The 21,607-nt window shown below is 48.8% G+C and overlaps 1 protein-coding gene across 1 annotated transcript; it reads right to left on the reverse strand.

The window, feature by feature from the left end:
* Window positions 1–35: 35 nt before the first annotated feature.
* Window positions 36–20,300, reverse strand: LOC147133754 (short transient receptor potential channel 4-like). The gene is given in 16 exon segments (XM_086013505.1): window positions 36–1,987; window positions 2,537–2,626; window positions 2,912–2,953; window positions 3,914–3,955; window positions 3,957–4,115; window positions 4,213–4,408; window positions 5,077–5,198; window positions 5,273–5,473; window positions 5,585–5,724; window positions 6,141–6,477; window positions 9,444–9,647; window positions 10,822–10,998; window positions 11,178–11,318; window positions 16,968–17,186; window positions 17,652–17,877; window positions 20,276–20,300. Coding segments are annotated over 15 exon segments (2,688 nt in total). The 5' UTR covers window positions 17,811–17,877; window positions 20,276–20,300; the 3' UTR covers window positions 36–1,528.
* Window positions 20,301–21,607: the final 1,307 nt, after the last annotated feature.

Raw genomic sequence — 21,607 nt, forward strand, 5'->3', positions numbered from 1 at the left:
CCTTTATTCTTTTTTTTCAAATTGCAGAATATGAAACTTTTATTCTAGACGTATATTTTTTTTCCTCAGAAATATTCAACTTTTCCCGGAAAATTTCAAACTTTTTTTTAAAACAAATATCTGAAAATAAAATATGATTTATGGAACATTTCTTTCTGTCAAAACGTACGACTCTTCCTACCTTTGTTCCTTGTTGACCTGTGCTAGTGTAATAAACAACACGTTTGTGTTCAACTGTTTTTTGTTTTGTTTTTACTGCCACGTGAGCGCAGCCACATGTTTTTTTTCCACGTTTATTTTCATGACTTTTCCCCATTGGCAAACGGTCAACAGGTGAGGAGTCCGAGTGAAAAAGGGAAAATGATTGGCTCCGAGTTGATCGGAAGAAGTTCCTCCGCTCCACTTGGGCAAGGGCGCCCCCTGTGGTCAGCGTCCAAAGCGCGGCCCTCGCATCTTTTGGTTGCATAGTAACCAACCAATCACGGACAAGGACGGGAGGAAATCGAGGACTTCCCACTCATCCGAGTAAAGTGCACCAAAACATTAAAGTAAGGCAAAGAGTATAAATGCCGCCATGCTTCGAGGATTCTGTTCCAATAAACACGCGCTCTCAGAAATTGACTCTCTCATTCACATGCGCACACATGGAGCATATTCTCTGCACGTTCTCTCACGCTGTCAACTCTCTCACGTTCAGCTCTATATTTTTACAGTCACATAAAGTATCCCCTCTACACACAAGCACTCATACGCACAGTCACTACCATACAATCTCAGAAACATTCCCTCTCACACAAATACATACACCAATAACCTCCCTCTCATTCGCGTACACACTCTTCTGTTTGTCCTTCTCACACTTCCTGGTCACGCACAGAGAGCCGACTAGGTGGCGCCGGGCTCACTTTTGCAAACATTTCGGCTGACTGCTAACATTTCCAAACACTTGAACACCTCCCTGAGTCTCCAAGCAGACGGTCGCTCTCGTTTCCACCAAGCGCTTTGCTTAGACCAGTCAACTTTGTTGTCGTTTTTTTTTTTTTTTTTTGGCCTTGCCGAGAGGGGCGGACCTAGACGCAAAGCTCTGTGTTGATTGGCTGGCTACAGAACATTTACTTCCTGATTTGGAAGAAGATGAAAAAACAACAAAAGACTACAGGAACGACTGTGCGGACGGACGTCCGCATAATGTTAGCATTTTAGCTTACAAGCTAATCGTAACTACGGCATGCCTATCTAGTTTAGGGATTGGAATGACTTGAACGATCACATAGCTATTTGGATTCGAGCATAAGGTTGGCATTTCAGCTAACAAGCTAACACTTGGGATTCGATTGACTCTGTGGCCGGCCGCGTAGCTTTCTCCATGTCCATTCGTCTGTGCTACTTTTGTGTTTCCGTAAACAGAAAAGCGCGTGCAAGACTGGGCCGCAGTGCTCGGTGGAAACGAAGCACTACGAAGCGCCGCCGCCGCCGCCGCCGCATGCTTCGGGCTCCCGATGAAGCGCTTGGACCGCTCCATCAAAGTTCAGGCGACGCTCTCGTTTTCCCGCTCCGCCACGCTACCGTCGGCGGCGCCGCCCTCTTCGTCCTCCTCCGCCAGCGAGTACATTTTCCCGGAAAGTTCCACCGGCCCGGCCTGGTGGGGGGCGCCGCGCCCTCGGTGGCGGCGACAACCGCGCCGGTGGAAAACGGCAAAGTCACCGGCGTCGCCGCCGCCCAGCGAGGGGGCCGCGCCGTTGGGGAGCCCGTTGAGGGCTTCGGGGGTCCGTGCGGCCGACGCCGCCCGCCGGAGGAGGGAGGCGGCCATCTTGAAGCGGTTGGTTTTGCTCACGGCCGCCGCGCCGGCGGCCATCTTGAGCGAGGCCTTGGGGTAAGCCGGGACGGACTCGGGCGGGCCCACGGCGCCGCCCTGCGGGACCGGCCGCCCCGCCTTCATCATGCCCATCACCTCGTAGCGGAAGCTGGAGATGTCCTGCTTCAGTTCCTGTCGCACAACAGACACTCGATTCAAGCAGTTGCTCTATTTGACTCACAAGCGCTTCTTTTTCAGGCTTTTCTGTGCTCACAGTCATTTAGTCTGTGGCTCTGCTTCAAACTTTTTCTTTTTTTTTTGTTTTGCATAATACTGTCACATATTCCCGCTGTGCTTCTTTTTCAAGTCTACCTCTGATGCCACACTCATCCTGTGCTTCTTTTTTCACGTTTTTGTGGTACATTGTGGCACACACGAACTCTGTGATTCTTTTTCAGGCTTTTGTGTAGCACGTTGCTGTCACATGACTGTGCGCTTCCCCCCCCCCCCCCCCCCCCCCCCCCACACACACTTTTGTGTAGCGCTTTCACTCAGTACGCCCTTTTTCAACTTTTTTTTTCTTTGGTTGCACACTTTGTCGCGCACCCGATCTGTGTGTTTCCTGCGGTATATTTTGCCATGCACCCACGCTGTGCTTCTTTTTTGGTCACCCCAGGTCGTCAGTCGTCATTCCCAACGCCACGGAAAAGGATACGCGCGGGGGGGGGGGGGGGCGCTCACCTTAAAGTTGTCTTCCGTCAGGCCTTCCTCCGTCTTGGCGTCTCGGATCATGGCGGCCACGTAGCGCTTCACCAGGTTCCTCAGCACCTCCTGCGCGCGCCCGTCAAAGAGGCCATCAGCGCCTTTTCGACTCGGCGCCGCTCGTTTCCGTGGAAACGTCACGGCCCGTTAAGCGGGAGAGAAATGTCGAGCGGCAAAGAAGAAGAGAAAGAAGGCAAGGCAAACCCCCCCCCCCACCCCCCGACGGAGGCGCACAAATAGAACTACGCACCCCACCGAGCGGCGCTGTGACTCATCACTAATGTCTTCCAGCAGCAGATGGAAAAGGCACAAATATAGACACGCGCGTACACATGAAAAAGGGGCGGGACTTACCTGGTACTGATGGTTTATTCTCAGGTTCTCCGCAGCTCGCCTCTGCACGGGAGACGAGCACATTTCATTTTTACACGACAGAGATAGGCAAGAGTGACCCCACTTTATCCCGAAAACAGGGCATTGAGTTAATCGTTTTGAGCCATCTGAGGGGGCGGCCATTTTGTCACTTCTGTCGACCGAAAATGACATCGCAGTTGCTCGGGTAATGACCAATCACGGCTCACCTGTTTTGTGGAGCTGAGCCGTGATTGGTCATTGTGATCAGTTGTGATGTCATTTTCGGTCGACAGAAGTGACTGAAAATGGCCGCCCCCTCAGATGGCTCAAAACGATGAACTCAATGCAATGATTGTCAAATTGTCCTACGCCTAATAAGTTATAATCCTAACCAAATTCTAGGGGACGAAAATTCAAAAGTACATATTGTTGGAGATAAGAATGGGGAAATGTTCCCCCACTTTTCCCTTTCTTCCTCCCCACTCCCTTTAAGGGAGAAAAGGAAAAAAAAAATTCCCTTGTACCCCAGAATAAAGGGGAAACCTGATTGGCCCACCATACCAAATTTAGAATCCGAGGGAGGAGCCTGGTTGAGGGGGAGACCCAATCAGAGTTTCCCAGATTGGGGGCAACAGAAGGGAAACCCCTGGGGAGTTTTTAAAATCCTAGCCAAACATTTCGATGTAGCTTCTTCTGATGAAGCCGAGTTGGCGAAAAAAAAAAAAAAAAAAAATTCTAAACCTAAAACCTACCTCGGAACCCCTAACCCTAGTTTGAAAGCCTACTCTGGAACACTGACCCTAATTTGAGCCCTACTTTGAAATGTTTGGACGACTGGCCGCTGGCGTGAAAAGAAAAAAAAAAAAAAAAAAAAAAAAAAAAAACGCCACAAAACATCCACGTTGAACCGCGCCCGGTGCCGGGTGTCGTTCAAGCAATAATTTCTTTCAATAATAATAATAATAATAATAATGAGCTGCCATTCCAAAAATCCCTCCTCACCCCGAGCGCGCCGATGGTGTCGCGCCGGGCGGCGGCGTCGGCGCCCCCCCCGGCACGCTCGCGTCTTGAGCCAGCACAGCAGGTAGCAGACGCTCTTGGGGCTGGGCACGACGTTGAAGGGCGGCGGCAGGGTGGCGCCCTCCTCGAAGTAGCTCATCCACAGCTTGGTGCGGGCGAACTTCCACTCGATGTCGGCGTGGTCCTGAGCCAAAGGGGGAGGCGTCACGGCGGCGTCGCGGCGGCGTCGCGGCGGCGGCGGCGGCGGCGGCGGCGGCGGCGGCGGCGCGGCGCCGGCTCACCGCGATGTGCTGGTAGGAGTTGTTCATCATGGCGATGAGCATGTTGAGCAGCACCACCAGGGAGATGATGTTGTACGTGCCGAACATGGTGGCGCCCACAAACTCGGTGAACTGGTGCTCGGCGTCCACGTTGGTCACGTACAAGCTGATCAGGCCGAAGATGGACCAGAAGAGGGACTGCAGGGTCTCGAACAGCCTGCGGGGGGGGGGGCGGGCAGTGAGTTCTTGAGATCGGGAAAGCAATCCAAGTCTCGAATGGAGTCTGTAAAGGTTACTTTGGGATGCTTTGGTGTATGAGGTCATAATACGGGATTACGAGCGCACGAGGTGATCAGATTATGACTTTGAGGAATGAGCGGCCGCCTTTGAGGTTCGCAGAACACAAAATGCTCTTATGAGAATTTGCGAGTATGAAATCAAGATATGACGAGGTTAGAATGTGGGATTAAGATTAGGAGATGATGACCATGTGGTGATGGTTTTTTTTTTTTTGATGAAGTCCTGATAGGACTTTTAATTTGGGATGATGACATTTTGAGACGATCAATCCCCGAAGCTCCCGTTGCGATACTCTGCGGGTGACGAGATCACGAGGTCCGAGAGTGGGATGGTGACAACGCCAGCTATCGGGTGATCAAGTCTTACGTGATGAGATTGATCATGCGAAGCTACTTTGAGGATACGAGATTCTCATTTGGGATTGCGACATTTGGAGGTTATCCATCCGTAGCGATATCAGGTGATAACATAAATGTCGATATAGTGGGACAGGTGCTTAAAGGGGGGGGGGGGGGGTGTCCGAGGTCACGAGACGATCAGTTTAGCGAGCGGGATTACGCAAGCGGCCGGAGTTTCCGGACTCACGTGGAGAAGGCGTTATTCTGCTCCACGCAGCGGATGCCCTTACACTTGCCCCGCTCGTCCGAGGCTTTGGTTTCGTAGTAGAAGTAGAGCTGGTTGAGGCCGTTGGCGAAGGCCAGCAAAACCTGCGCGGGGACGGGGGAAGACGTTTTCGCTGTCAAAGCGTCTCGCTCGTTCTCCCGGCGGACGGCGCCGCTACCAGGCAGTAGATGAAGAGGAACTTGAGGATGTCCAGCAGCATGCGGCCCAGGGAGATCTGCAGCGGTCCCAGGTGCGAGTTGGCCGTGAACAGCGAGATGAGGCGCAGGGAGCTGAAGATGTTGGCGATGGCGAACACCGCCTCGGCCACCAGCGTCGGGTGCCACATCTCCCACTGGTTCCTCGGCTTACTGCCGCTGTACTGCGGCGACAAGAGCGAAGACGCCGGACAACAGCCGGGATGACGGCGAGCGCGGTGGGCAAAAAGTCGACCGGGCCGGGCCGGGCCGGGCCGGGCCGGGCCGGCGGTTACCTTGGTGTAGGCTACGATTTTCAGCGAGATGGTGGCCAGGTAGAGAGAATTCATGACAAAGTCCATCAGGTTCCACCAGTCGTGGACGTAGTCCTGCAAACCGCCGTCCCACATTTGCTTGATCTCGGCCCAGATGAAGCCTGCAAGCGCCGGCGCAAGGACGCCCGTCAGGTTGGACGGACATCCGGTGACACTTTTTGACGCTTTCAGCTTGCGGGGCGAGGAGCCTCTCGGGCGGGATTCTGACCCCGCGAGGCATCGTAGGATTGCTCCATTAAGCGATTTTGAAACGCAACCGAATAAAACGGTGCGAAAAAAGTTGAAATCGGCACATTCGATTTTTTGATTCTTGGTGTATCGAAGGCACAGTTCAAAGAAAGACAAATGAAGTGTAAATAAAAGTCAATCCAAAGACTTCATTTTTCATCATTTTCGATTTGACAAAGAAATCGTAATGGTAAAATCGTGTTTGAGGGAAAATAATTGGGATTTTTCTTATGAGGCAAAACGGAACAGCCCTACTTGGTGGGCTTGGTGTCCGTTGGCGCCGACTCACCCAGCACCCAGGGCAGGATCATCCACTCCACGGTGGTGGGCGCCGGGCCCTGGCGGTCCTGCTCGGTGGTGACGATGTGCTGCGACGCCAGCAGCAGCAGGAAGAGGAAGGTCAGGTAGGAGGCCGTGTGGCAGATGAACTTGATGAAGGGCTTGCGGATGAACAGCCCGTAGCGGCTCTTGGGGGCCGTGAGGTAGCACACGGCGAACGCCGGGTACAGCAGCCCGATCAAGACGCACGTCAGGAACTTGCCGGCCCAGCGCCGCCGCCTCCAGCCCGGGAACTCGTCGTACCAGCGCGACGCCAGCAGCTGCTGGCAGTTGGGCTGCGCCACAAACTGAAGAAGACAATAAAAACCCGAAAAAAACCCACTAAGAACAGAACAGCGTCCCCCCCCCCCCCCCAAGGCGCCATTTACTGACCCCTACAGGACGGGAGAGTCATTTCCAACTAAAAGAGTCAAGACTAGGGATGTAACGATGAATCGAAAATCGATTTAAATTCGATTCGCTCCGATTAATTGAAAAATGGAGGCGATCAAATTCATCTAGAAAATGATGTCTTGCATAGCACATTCATTATTATTTTGTTCAATTTCTAGATGAATTTAAGCAACTATTTTTCGATTAATCGAATCAATTAATTGGGAGAATCGATTTTCGATTCATCGTTACAGCCCTACTTGAAACGTTTTTTCATTCCAGATGCATAGCACATTTTGAATGTGGAGATGAAATGATACTTTTGCGCCAAACATGCGTTTGTGGATGGCTGCAGAAGACAAGCATGGCAGCCATTTTTTTTTCTTTTTTCTTTTTTTAATCGAATCGAAAATTGGGAACTGAAAATGGAATCTGGGCTTGAGCGAATCGCTACATTCCTAGTCAAGACGGAGCAATACAATCATTTTGGGTGCCGATCTGGGGGGAAACAGATTGGCGTTTACTGCCACCTTCGGGCCCGGAGTGGAACAGGATGGCTCGGCACAAACAAAAGTTTGTCTGTCTTGTATTGGGGTCAAGTAAAATAAAAGCCAGCTGTTTACTGGCCCCTGCGGGGCTGGCACTTTTTTCCAGTCAAAGGAGTCATCGGCCACGTTTCAGGGTCGGCCGGCTTTCGGGGTTCCGCTCCCGAGCGAGCGACGTTCCAGTTTGAGGCGGCACGCGGCAGTGACCGACGCGCGCCAAAAGCGCACGCCTTGTCAAGCCGAGCCGCCGCAAGATCGCAGCCGCAAAGCGTCGACCCGCATTGTCGGGTGCCGACTCTGCAGCCCGGTTACCATGGCAACAGGGGCTCCTCAATGCCGCGCGCGCGCGCGCGAGAGAGAGAGACGAGAGCGGCAGTGTGAGTGACTCACATTTGGAGACGTGAAAATGTCAAAGGGACACAAGAGTGGAGAAGAAAAGTGAAAGGCAAAGCCCAAATGGCTCCCAAGTGCCACTAAAAGGGTCTGAAGCACGCCCACCACCCTTGTCAGACGAGATTTTTGCGGGGGGGGGGGGGGGGGGTGAAAGCGACCCGTCTTCTGCTGCTGCTGCTTACCAAAGCATCTAAACAATTTTTTTTTTGGGGGGGGGTGTTTTTTTTTCCTCCCTTTGCATCTCCAAAGGAGCGTCTCCAATCTTCTGTGCAGTCCAAATGAGTTTTCAACAGGATGTGAATCCAATTTGCTTGACTTACACGCTCAAGTACATCACGACAGCGTCTAGTGTATGTGGAAAAAAAAAAACAAAAAAAAAAAACACGGCTTGCCAGGCTTCCCCCGCCTAAACGGGCTTCGGTCAAACACGTCCCGGGCGGCGAGTGAAGTTTGCCGCGGCACGTCAAAGCGAAACACTCCAGCTCATTGTCATTTTTTCCTTTTTGGCGCTTTGGAAGGGAACGGAGTCGGGTTCCTCTTCTGCCTAAACGGGCCGCGCTAGAAATGAGTCGCAGAGCCTACGAAGAGAAGATAAGCCCAACCCGCTTTCCCACGCGTGACCGAGGCGCTCGCCGGGCACGACGGAAGCGCTGAAGCGTCAAACGTCCGCAGACTCCACTTTAGGGTCTGGTGTCTCAAGAATGACAATCGCCGGCCTCGCTGACATAACCGCATCCGCTCGGGTCACCGAAATGCACTCACATCACGCTTCTTCGTCGTGCCGCAGCCCGTTTAGGCAGCAAATCACACTACATCGTAGATTTATACAATGTACTAAAGACGCGGTTACTCTGATCGTCATTGATTTTAGTACCACATGCGGCAGCAAACTTGACTCGCTTTCTGTTTCGTGCTCTACCACGGCCCGTTTAGGCGGCAAAACTTGGGCATCACACTGCAATTTAAATGTATACCCACTGAATTTGAACTTCATTGATTTAAGTTCCGCATTCGGCACCCAACTTCACTCACGGTCTACTTCCTGTTTCACGTTCTGCCGCAGCCCCTTCAGGCAGCAAAAGCTGAGCCATTTCACATTTATGCCCGCTGAATACAATTCGTAAGAACTTCATCAATGAGACACGCAGCACCCAACTTGGCTCCCTTTTAGGGTTTACTTCCCGTTTCCTGTTCTGCCGCCGCCCATTTAGGCAGCAAAGACTAGGGAGCTTCACTCCATTCATTTGACACCATTTTCAGTACGTACACTGCAGACATTTTTCCGATGAACTGAAGCATCCTGCGGCGAGCGTTGAATTTTGCCTTTCCGCCACGTTTCTCATCGCACAGCAGCCCGTTGGGGCAGCCAAGCCCAACGTCCACGCCGAACGTTATACTGTGAGCAATCAATTATTGGAGCGCTTTGCAGAAGGTCAGAAACGAGGTCCCCGTGACTCACGTTGACATTTCGATGCTAGCGGGGCCCCGAGTGCCGCGCAGGCCGCAAGCATAGACGGGAAGCGGAGAACTGAGAACTTTCTGAAAATGGAAATTCTCATTTGAGCGTGGCGACACTCGCCGCACACGTTTTGTCATATGAGCAAGTGTTTTGCACTCTAAAAAGAGGTGGCTTAAAAATAAACGCCGTTTTGGGCGGGAAAATGGAGCCGTCCACAAATTGGGTCACTTTGAGCCAGCCTCTTGCCAGAGAATTGGGTCAAATTGACCCAAGTAGTGAATGGGTCCATTTTCCAGCCCAAACGCTGTTCTTTTTTTTTTTTTTTTTTTTTTAAGCCAACTGCCTTAAGAGTGTATGAACTTGATGTCATGAGCAGGAGGTTCTGCGTTTGGGAGGTCACAAGGTCATGAGATGAGATGTGATGATGACGATGACGACGACGACGACGACGACGACGACGACGTCACGAGGGCGCTGGCGGTACCTCTTTTTGGTGGTACTTGATGGCCAGCTTGAGTCTGGCCAGGTCCCCGTTGCCGCCGTCCTCCTCCAGGAGGTTGACGTCATCTCTGTAGTTGAGGATCATCTCCAGTTCTCTGGAGCTTCTGGTCTGGTCCAGGAGATCTTTGGCAAACTCTTTACACTGCTGAGAAAGCTCCTCGTATTCCGATTTGAACTCGTTCTCCACCTGCAAGCGGACAGTCCGGTCGCCATTTACACCTTCGATCCGATACCTTGTCCACTTTCAGCGCGGGCGCCGAGACCTGCTGCCCGATCAAACTATAGGCGCCTTTAAGGGGCGGGGCCTCGTGAGCGACGTCAGGAGTTCCGCGGAGTCACTTGTAAACATCAGCGGGGCGGGCGGACGCGGCGAGTCTTCTTATTTTGTATTGCCGTGTTTGACCAAATAAATAGTTCAGCTCAAAGGGATGAAAGTAGTGGTTTGCCGCCATCTTGTGACATCCTAGCGCCAAGGAAGGAACTATGTTGAACATATTGGAGTAGCGTCATCCCGACAAAAGTAGTGCTTTGCCATCATCTTTTGGAATCTTGGCGCCAGGCAACTACGTTGAAGAGTTGACACAAAAGTAGCGCTTTGCTGCCGACTTGTGGAGTCTTTGCTTAAGTGACCTAAGGACCGTCATTTCGACAAAAGTAGTGCTTCGACGCCATTTTTGTGGGCTCTTGCGCGACGGGGATCGATGCTAATGTGACTTATGCACTGTCATTTGGACAAAAGTAGTGCTTTGACGCCATTTTTTAAAAAATTCTTTTGTGACAGGGATCAATGTTAATGTGACTTCTGCACTGTTGTTTTGAAAAAGTAGTGCTTTTATGCCATTTTTGTGGAGTCTCGGGTGACAGGGATCGATGCTAATGTGACTCGAGGACCGTCATTTGGACAAAAGTAGTGCTTTGACGCCATTTTTTTTTTTTTTAGTCTTGCGCGACAGGGATCAATGCTAATGTGACTTCTGCACTGTCATTTGGACAAAAGTAGTGCTTTGACGCCATTTTTTTTTTTTAGTCTTGCGCGACAGGGATCAATGCTAATGTGACTTCTGCACTGTCATTTGGACAAAAGTAGTGCTTTGACGCCATTTTTTTTTTTAAGTCTTGCGTGACAGGGATCAATGCTAATGTGACGTCTGCACTGTCATTTTGAAAAAGTAGTGCTTTGACGCCATTTTTGTGGAGTCTTGGGTGACAGGGACCGATGCTAATGTGACTCGAGGACCGTCGTTTGGACAAAAGTAGTGCTTTAACGCCATTTTTGTAGGGTCTCGCGTGACAGGGATCGATGCTAAAGCGAGTCGAGGACCGTCGTTCGGACAAAGGCAGCGCTCTGACGGCACTGCGACCTTGCTGAGCTCCTGCAGCTCCCAGCTGAGCCTGAAGGCGGTGAGGAAGGGGTCCTCGCTGGACAGCGCGATGAGCGAGGGGCTGGACAGCGCCTTGTAGATGTTGAGGCGCGAGCGCGAGTGCCGCAGGCTGTCCACGTCCGAGCTGGACACGCACTCCGCGCAGTTGCAGCGGACCTGCGCGCGCACACGCACACACACACACACACGATGCTCATCTTTATGGACCTTCTAATAAGCCCCCTGTGGACAATTGTGGAGAATTAGCACTCTGGCTAAAGCGGAGCATATTTTCACCAACCGAACTTTTGCGCCATTCGAAACTATTCGCGCAGTCGGCCTCCTTCGCACCTCACCTCGTGCGGCTGCGGCATGGAAACGCCCTTCTGCACCAGCAGCTTGATGATCTCGTAGTTGTTGGTGTGCGCCGCCAGGATGATGGGCGTGATGTCCGGCGTGAAGTCAGAAAACTGCTTGTCCAATAGGATGGGAGGAACCTGGCACGGGGGGGGGGGACGCCTCATTAGGTACACAGTCTGCCTTGGCTTTGGGAAAACTCCGCCCCCAATGCCAATTTCCCTTGGCAACATGAAACTCGGGCGGTATTACGAGTAGACCCACCAAAAAAAAAAAAAACAGCCGTGCCTGTAAAAACACAGCAAGTCTGCCATTGTTGATTTAAGTCGTGTCCATTTGGCCGTATTGGAGAAGCGCCATTTGGGAAAAATTTAAAAATGAAGCCCTTAGGGCTCATTTCCCCCAACATTTTTGAAGACTTGTCCGTCACGAACAGACCCACATAAAACTCTCAAGATGAGCCCATGCCTGAACAAACGAAGGGAGTCGGCCGCCATTCTGGTGCAAAGTAGCAATCTGGCCTTCGTTTTGGAAAATTGTGGCAAAGTTGAACTCAGGCGCACTTTCCCTCGGCGACAGGAAATGCGGTTGGCATGCCTATGAGTCGCGCTACAAACAGTCGAGGAGGAGAAGAAGTCCCGCCTGGAAAGACACAACAAGTCATCGCTTTCACTATGAAGCGGCCATTTTGTTCATTTCGCCACAAAGCGGGAAACAAAGAAGGCAACTCAACAAGGTGGAATTTCACCAAATGTCTTGTGCGTGTTGATTAAGGATGTAACGATTAATCGAAAAATTAATCGATTGATCAATTAATGGCTTTGATTAATCGTAAAATAGAGTTGATTCAATTCATCTAGAAAATGATGTCTTGAAACTAGGGATGCAATCATTCACTCAAGCCCTGATTTGATTTTCATTTCACAATTTTTCTGATTCGATTATTTTTTATTTATGTTTATTTATTTATTTATTTATTTATTTATTTTCTGCAGCCATCCACCAACACAACGCGCAATGACACTTGGCGCCAGCGCATCATTTGATCCACACATTCAAAATGTGCTATGCATCTGGAATGAAAAAAAAAGTTTCAAGACATCATTTTCTAGATGAATTTATACCAATCTATTTTCCGATTAATCAAATCCATGAATCGATTAATCAGGGAGACCCGATTTTAAAACGATTTTACGATTTGTGGATGGCTGCAGAAGCACGCTAGTGTACAGAGACAAGCATGGTAGCAATTTAAAACAAAAAATCGAATCGAATGGAAAATCAGGAACTGAAAATCGAATCGAAGCTTGAGTGAATCGTTCCATGCCTAGCGTTGATGCTTCCACCCTGAAAAGATTCATTAGCCAGCTCCTGCTTGCAGCAACTCGGAGATTACGATCGCTGCCTGTTTGTCCATGCGAAAACTTTGCCCACAAAAGTTGGATGCGCGGCGTGCTCGCATTTTGCAGCATGGCCAAGAATTTCCATTGCAAAACAGGCCATTTTTCATTATTTTTCCAATGAATAATGCACGAACCATCGCTAATGACAAAATGCAGGCGTACGCAAAGGTTGTGCATCCACAAACGAGTACAACTCGCCTCCGCTCCAAATGACTTAGCGGCCCTAATGAGCACCATCCTAATTATTCTCGTCGTTCCAGCGGCATTTTGGGGGGGGGGGGGGGTATTGGCGCACCTAACAAGGAGAAGCCGGCAGTGCTTCTTATTGGCTTGTTTCGTCTGTTCCAAGCATATTCTACGCAACCAAGAGGAGAAAGTTGAATGGCTTTCGTCGCGGAAAGCAGCGAGTCTCAAAGTTAAAACAATACAAGCGCATTTCAACCCTAAAATGGTTCAGGTCGTGGATGGACTTCTATTAAGAGAGGGCAAGACCAAAATATTGTACCTTTGGGAAAAAAAACCCCATTTTTTTCCAAACTAACAAAAATTCTTGTACATGATAAAGTGAACCTGGAGCCGTTGCTTTCTGTAAGCGTAAAAAGCAGGATGAAAGAGCATTTTTACGTTCAATAGCCTTCGGGCAAAAACTAGGCCGAGCTGGAAATGGTTTCCAGATGGTTTTATGCCATCTGGTGGCCGACAGTGGCGTTACGCCACAAATAAACGCGAGGCACAACAAAACGGTTGGAAAGCGGACAAAAAGTCTGCGCAGTAGCAGGACTGCAAACCCGCGATGGAGGCGCTCCCTCCTTCATTGAGGGGGTTACAATCCAAGAGCACCCCCCCGCAATCGAATACTTAAAGCAACACTGTGTCATATGTCAGTTTTTGTTGATCACGGCGGCGCCATGTGGACAAAAGCGGTAGTGTTGTGACATAATTCAACCACATTTCCCATGCGCGCCAGCGCATAGTGTCGTAGTGAATCTAATTTGGTTTCAACGATAGTTTTAGTTTTTCAGCAATTCAGGATATTTGTATTTTTTTTTTATGTGCCAGGGTTGCTGCCATCCTCCTCAAAGTTGCTTAGTGACAGTAAAAACGATACAGATCCCCGGACCCAGGACCCCCGCCCCCCCCCCCAGGGCATGACAAACGTCCCATTCAACTACTAGAAGGCCAATGTTTCATCGAAAAGAGTTGTAAGAATGTTTTATTAAGGTTGAATTCTTGCCCAGTGCTGCTTTAAATGAGGCGGTCAGTACTTGGTAGAAAAAGTTCAAGGGCCACCAGTCTAAAAAAAATATATTTTTTCTCCCCCTCTCTCTCTCTCTCCCTCCCTCTCTTCCTGACAGAAGCTGTCTTCTTCACACCTGGTCGGCAGGGTCAATAAAGCCGTAATTCCCGCGACATCCAGCAGGAGCGCCGCGGCCGCCGCTACTGCAGAGGCACTTAATACGGCGTGAAGGCTTTTTATCAGATGGGGCGTGAAAAGGGAGAGAGAGAGACGAGACGAGACGAGACGAGAAGAGATAAGCTTAATGCATGCGGCAGATAAGAGCGCGAGTTGACATGGCGACTCGGAGCAAGGACGCAGAAAGAGATGGAGGGCTCGCCACCCCCGCCCCCCAATGGCTATGACTCCATTAAAATAAATAAATAAAGAAAGAAATGAAATAACGATTTTCCTTGTTATATATTAAAACATTACACTGTATGGAAAATGTTCAGATTTCCTCTTTTTATTGAAGTGGAAATGTTAATTTGCCACCTAGGCACAAAGAGGAAAAGGAATGAATAGTAAAATGTTTAAAAACATTTTTAAAAATATACATTTTGAAAGGTTTCATCGGGATGGGATTGATAGAATTCATTTTCTTCCAGAAATTTTGAAGTTCAATTTCATAGGATATATTCATTTTCATTTGAACATTTTACTTACAATTTTTAATTAAAAAAATGACTACATTTGATATCAACCTGTCAAATGAACATTTCTTTCGTCAAATATATCCAAATTGTGGATAAGAATTTTACCGAGTGGAAGCGAATATCGCACAAGAAATCAAACAAGAGTAATGACGACGTCATCTTTTGCATCGCGTCGTCAAATATTGAAATGACATTTTCACCATATTTAGACAAAAAAAAATGGTACATGTTGGACTTGAATATTCAAGAAAAGTACAAATCCATTTCATCAGTATCCTGTCTCTTTTCCAATAAATAAATAAAAATAAATAAATTCCAAATAAATTCTTCCAAAAAATATGTTTTCTGTGAAATCGACAAACAATCCCAATGAAAGTGAAGCGTCACATCATTGAATGAAAAGAGCTCCATCCAGGTTTTTTGGGGTTTTTTTTTTACTCCTGACCTAATTTAGTGCGGAAATGTTCCCCTTCCGATGAAATTTATGACAGCCGGCGGCGCTTTTAAAAATGGAAAAATTGGTCTGCTACCAACCACTCCAAAGCGAGAAAAGCGCAGCGCCATGAAATCGTAAGTCAAATAGACAACCAACAAACGCTGGTGATTCATCACAGAAATTGCTGGGAGTCACTTGTTGCTAGGTAGAATTTGTGGAGGGCATTCGTTGATCGGAGCCACCAAGCGCAAGGATTTAAAAAAAAAAAAAAAAAAGAGATCGTGTCTAAAACCCTCTTTCAGGGGCCTGCAATCTTTTCCGCACATCTGCCGCGGCACGAGAATTCTCACCAGCTCTTCTTTTGCTGTTTTAGGGCAAGACGCCCGTCGCCTTCGAACGGGACGACATGCTCGCAACCACTGGCGGAGCTGGAGGGGGAGCCGCAGGGGCACTGCCCCCCCTCCCAGGTGCCAGACCGGTATGCATCCGGCACGAGGTAGTAAAAGTCCCGCAAAATAGCCAACAGACCTTCCCCCAAGCATCCGCTGCTGTTGTTGTCGTTGTGCCGCTTTACCGATTTTAAGTGTGAAAAAACGACCAGGGCGTTTTGTCAACGCTCTGCCGTTGTGCCATTCATTGTGAAGAACTGTGCTGCTTTGGACTTTTCCAGCTTGCTTGCTATGAAGCCCAATAAACAAATTGGCTTGAAACCTTGCTCGTAAAGCAAAGAGAGCGCAAGTGGCAGATGGCTGCGCCGACACGCGCCGACTCTCGTCAATGGCCGGCCCGCCGAATACGTTGATTGATTCGAATGGCGCGCATTCACGCACGCACGCCGTCCAGAGGAAACGTTGCTGCGGCTGGCAGACGCCGCGGCCTTATGCTCTCTTTTGGGTTCAGCTGTCTCTCTTCTTCTTCTTCTTCTTCATTGTTTTGTTTTTTTCCATTGCGTTTTGGATGGCAGCGCTTCAAAAAAGCTGAAATGTTCAAGAGACAAAAACATTTAGAGCTGAAACGTTCTGCTGGGCTTCTGCGCACGACGGAGGGATTAAGAGAGATTTGTTTTTTTTGCATCGCGTCGGCTGCCAGACGCTTGCAAAGCAGTTGGTCATCGTGTCAGCCGGTCGGGAGCATTTTGACGGATCTTTGGAGACACGCACGCACCATGTTGTCTTGTGCCATAATACGAACTGAGCAAAAAAAAAAAAAAAAAAAAAAAGAGTAAGCGCTCTTCTTTCGCAGGGAAAAGGCAGGAGAAAAAGGTTTCGGTTTCACCAAAAACACCCGTTTCTGACCTCAAAATAGAGGAAACAAGCTTTTGGTGACTTTGACGCCTCAAACTATTTAAAAAAAAAAAGTTTGAAAAAGTTTTTAGTGTTTTTTCATGGCCGATATCGATTCCGATTATTAGTAGTCAAGGAAACCAATGTTCATTTTCAGCAAAAAGGAAAATATTGGCGTCAAAATGAGGAAAAAAAAAGAAAACTCTTGAAAACTTTGTCGAAACGTCTTTAAGCAGATGTCTATTGAACATGTTTTCACATTTGCATAATGTAGATCATTATTCCTATTTACGTGTGCCAATATACATCTTTGTTGTAAAATTCAAACAAAAAAGGGAGCATCGGCAGGTCTTCAAAAGTGAAATGAAAACTTACATAGCTCCATATGGTGTTCTACTTTAAATAAAGTCCCCCAAAAATTCCGATAATCGGGCCGGCCGATAATCGATCCCTGCCTGTTTTTTCAGTACGATTGCTTGAAAAATATGCATCGTGATTTGGCTTTTTGACAGAAGGTGATATCGGAAAAAAAACGATTTGTGTGCAGAACGGCGCGCCGCGTTTGCAAGTTCCCGACGTTGTGAAAGTATGCGATATGTCTGCCGCGCTCCAAGCGCAGCCTTGTCCAGAGCTGACTGTGAAAAAACGATTACGCACATCGGATACGTCGATCCAAGACCCGCTTTGTGTTTGCCCCCAAACGTGGTCTAACGTGGCCATTGTGGCCCCGCTCACCTGCATGCCGCCGCTGGGCTTCTTGTGGTTGAGCAGCAGCTCGACGGCGCCCACCACCTCCTTGCGGATGGCGTGCAGCAGGGCGTCGCCCACGTAGACGCCGAAGCTCAGCAGCAGCTCGATGATCTCCAGGTTCTCGTTCTCGATGGCGATGAGCAGCGCCGTGCGGCCCAGCGGGTCGATGCAGTTGATGTTGATCTTGAAGTAGATCTCCGCCTCCTGCACGGCAAGCCGCGGCTTCCTTGTCATAATGTTAGTCGCTCTTCGCAGAGGATAACCAATATACGCCTTTGATCATTCTTATTATTTGTTATTTGTGTCCGTATTGAATCGTATTCAAGGATAAAAGAAAGCTATTAGAACAGTCCTTGAATTGAAATATACTTTTTTCCACATGAATTCCACATGAATTTTACTCAAGTAAATAACGGTTCAAAGATTTGTAAAAAATGTAGTTGAAAAATGCGATTAATCTTTTGACAGCACTAAAAAAATACATATATAAATAAGTTCCTGGGATCGACTGGCTGGACTGTGAAAAGACGGATGGACACGTCAATGGCAGCGAATGAGTTAAACGGCTTCGAGACCGTTTTGATTCGGGGACGAATCCTTCGCTCTCCGCCAAAGCGCCGCTTGTTGTGAAAGGAGCCGAGTTGAGTTGACCGCGGAAGCGCGGCTCACCTGCAGGGCCTGCTTGACGCTGGCATAGTCGCCCTTCTCCACCGCTCCCAGGTAGGCCTTCTCCAACGCCGACAGCTCCGACTCGGCCCGCACGATCCTCAGAGGGATGCGGTCGCGGTACGACGAGCTGTCCGAGCGCCGGTAGTACAGCTGGGACATGGCCGCGCCCCGCGCTAACACCCGCTAGCGGACGCTAACAGACGCCGCCGGGCCGGAAGGCGTCGTCCTGAAGCCAAAGAAAACAAAAAAAAAAAAAAAAAAGGTTATTTGATTGACAGCGTTAGCGGTCGCCTGGCAACTCTTCAATAATCGGCCCGTTTTCAACGAAAGGAAGTTTCCGTTCTTAAAAACGGTCCCGGAAAAGAATAATAATCCCTGATGAGTCAGCGGGTAGAGTGGGACGCGAACAAAGTTCCAAAATGAAATCTCAAAATGAGAAAACACATGTTGGACTGGGAAAAGTCTTGATTGCTAATTTGCGGGAAGCTGGCAGTCAGAAGCCATCAACATGGAAGCTAAGTGCTGTCTCTTAATCCTTTTTGTTCTGGCTCAACAATTGAAATGCTAAGCTAATTACAATTAGCGACGCTAGTAATGACATTAGCTTTAGCTGCTGGCGGCCGCTGATTGACAGGCGGGGCCAACGTTGTCCAGACGTAAACACCATTAGCTTGCTAATTGATTGACAGCGGCCGTGGTTGCCTGGCGACCGCAGCCAAGACATAAAGACGCTACCAGCACCTTTTTTTTTTTTTTTTTTTTGCCCTCCCCGGTGGCAAAGTGTCCTAACAAGGAAATGTCTCTGAGGGCGATATAGTGAGCAATAAAGTCAAGTAGTCAACAAAGTCAAGAAAACAAGCGAGTGCATTGCAGTCGCCTTAAAAGGTAATAAAATTGACGCAGATTTTTTTTTTTTTTTTTTTAAGTTCCAGTGAAGCCTCCCGTATTTGAAACGGGTTCTGTCTGGATGTAAACAGATGTTCGCCAAAACAAAATAAATCCATTTTCATTACTCCCAGCAGAACGATGTTTATTTACCCCCGATTGGAAAGTTTTAGTTCCAGGAACTAACCGGAAGCTGACAGCTCACCAGACGTTGACTTGTTGCTGGAAAAAAAAAAAGGCAAGAACTAGTTGCTCTCCACCTGTGTATAGTTCTGAGAAACAAAAGGGGAAAAAAAAAAAAATCTGATTTAAAAACAAAAAAAAACGTTCCTGGAACTTCTGGTGGAAATATGACTAGAAATTAGGAACTACAATCGTGAAGCGGTTCCAAGAGTAGTTGTTGTTTTGGAACCTTTTTAATTCCATGAAACAGAAATGCGGCCAAATCAAATCGTCACAATATCTTCCCTCGTCTTGTCTTTCCATACACACATATACGGTATGTATACATACGTGTGCGTCGATGTGTGTACGATGCATAAAATGTGACTTCAAACATGTTCAATCCAGATCGGATCCAGATTTGCACATTAATGGGCAATGTAAACGGTGTAATGTGCAATTGAACACAACTGGTCTTTTCCCCGTAGCATAAGCAAATGAACATACTTATGGGACACGCGCGCACGCGCACACGCACGCTTGCACGCACACACACACGTATCCAGTAGTGTAATGAAGCTGCATCTTACCGCAGTATCTGCATTGTTTCATGCCACCCGCTGGTGTAAAGGGCGAGTTCAACAAATAATAATGACACTTTATTGGGCTCACGGCGGGATTACGCAAACGCACCCTCAAGTGCACGCACACGCTCACACACCGACAGCTGCTGCAGTGGTGGGGAAAAACATACAAGTCAGAAAAATGCCAATTAGCATTTGTCAAAGTTGCACCGCGCGTGTCACTTTGCTGCTGCGGATTTTTTTTTTTCTTCTTCTTCTTCTTCTTCTTTTTAACGGCACGTGGCAGCGTGAGAGTAAATTCACCAGAATGTGACAGCAACAAGAAGGAGAAGGCTGATGAGGAAAAGGAGGAGCAAGAAGAAGGGGGGGGGGGGGGGGAAAGCACCCACCTTATTGACGCCGCACATGGGAACTTCGCGCAGCCACGAATACACTTGCTGCTTTGTTTTGCCTTTTTAATTCTACCCACGGGTAGGACGGACGTCTTTCGACGCGGCGTCCCTCACGCGCACGCGCCTCTCCACCTCCTCCTCCTCTTCATCAACATCATCATCATCATCATCATCATCCTCAAGCTCCCGGCACTTGGAAGCGCGTCGCAAACATCCACGAACGGCACCGGACGGCCGCCGCGCTCGATCACGACTCACTCGCTGATGACTTTGGATTGGGAGCGCGGGAGAGACGCAGAGAGAGACGCAGAGCGAGAGAGAGAGAGAGAGAGAGAGAGAGAGAGAGAGAGAGAGAGGCGCAGTCCCCTCCTCAATCCCCTCAAAGTGAGCCTGTCGTCCGTGTGCACGCAGCCACCTGTTGGCAGGAAGAAGACGACGACGATGATGATGATGATGATGACGACGTCGAAAAAGAAGAAGAATAAGGCTTCAGAAAATACAAATATTGCGAAATTGATTTAAACTGCTTCAAATATGCGTCGAAGGGGAAAAAATGTAATCGATTAATCGAATAACCAAATCGATCCGAGTCAAGACTCACCGAGTGTTGCGTTTATCAACTCGGACATCTCGGCACTCACGAGCCCTAAAACAGCAACGCCCAACAAAAGACACGAGATATCGAGGTCATTAGAATGTACTTATTTAGAGTGCTAAAAAAATGACGTTTTTTTTCCATTCCACATGCGTAGCACATTTTCAATGTGTAGATCAAATTATGCGATTGCGCCAAACATCATTGCGTATTGCCTTTGTGGATGGATGCTGTAACACATGACGAGCATGGTAGCTATTTAAAAAAAAAAAAAAAAATCGGATTAGAAAAAAAATTGTGAAATGAAAATCGAATCAGGGCCTGAGTAAATTGTTACGTCCCTATTACTTTCATTTATTTTTTTATTTTTTGCACTAGCTCTGTACTTTACCCGTGTCGGATTTTGAGCTGGCGCTTTTACCGCAAACGGCTCGGTCACTAAATTCAAATCTTTCGGGCTCAGATGGTCAATAATCGACAACACCGGCGCCTGAATCGCAAACAGCAATCGGTGGCACAACCGCACAACTACGGCGAACGTCGTCGCTTGACTCCATCTACTTTGTAACGCAAATTTGGACTCGCGACACGAGGCAAAAAGTCGACCAAGCGACAGTTTGTAACTTGGAATTGTCAAAAATGGTCCCTCACCCCGAAAAAAAAATCGTCAAAAGTTTCTGATTTGATCTCCCTCAGCCATCGTTGAAAATACATATTGTCCTTTCTCCCACTCAATCCTGTCCTGGTCATCGCGCAACAGCCAAATGTCATCCTCTCGCTCATTGGTCGTTGGCGATTGATTTTGGCGCCGCGTTCAGTGTCTGCCTGGCACGCGGCGGCGACGCTTTCGCTGTCGCCTGCCATGTTTACAATCCGCAGGCCGGGCCGCAGGAAGAGAGTGTTTGTGTGGGAGGTATGTAGGTCAGGATGGAACGTCTCGTCTTGATAAACACTTTTGAGATCAGAGCTCGCGGAGCCCAGCCGGGAGGTTTTGCTGCTTCGTGCCGCCGAGCTCCGCCCACCGTCAGCGGTTAAAAGCAGTCCGAAAGATCGCCTCGATTGTTTTGCTGAGCGACTTTTGGGTTTTTCCTCCAACCTCAACGGGTGCCCGGGTCCGGTAGGATCAAAAGGAGGAGCCGCAAAAGGAGAGGCCACGTCAACGAGAAAAGGCCTCAACTTTTCCAAGACTGGTAAAGAACAACAAAGATACCCGGAAGGAGTGCAATCTCAACCGCTCGAGTTTAGCAAATACGACCAACGGATGAACAGACGTACATTCGCGGGCGTAAAGTGGAAAAAAAGAATGTTGGAAGCCAAACGTAGCAAAGCAACGACAAC

Source organism: Filicampus tigris, chromosome 17 (genome assembly GCF_054856515.1).
Source record: "Filicampus tigris isolate MCC_2025a chromosome 17, RoL_Ftig_1.0, whole genome shotgun sequence".
Lineage (NCBI taxonomy): Eukaryota > Metazoa > Chordata > Actinopteri > Syngnathiformes > Syngnathidae > Filicampus > Filicampus tigris.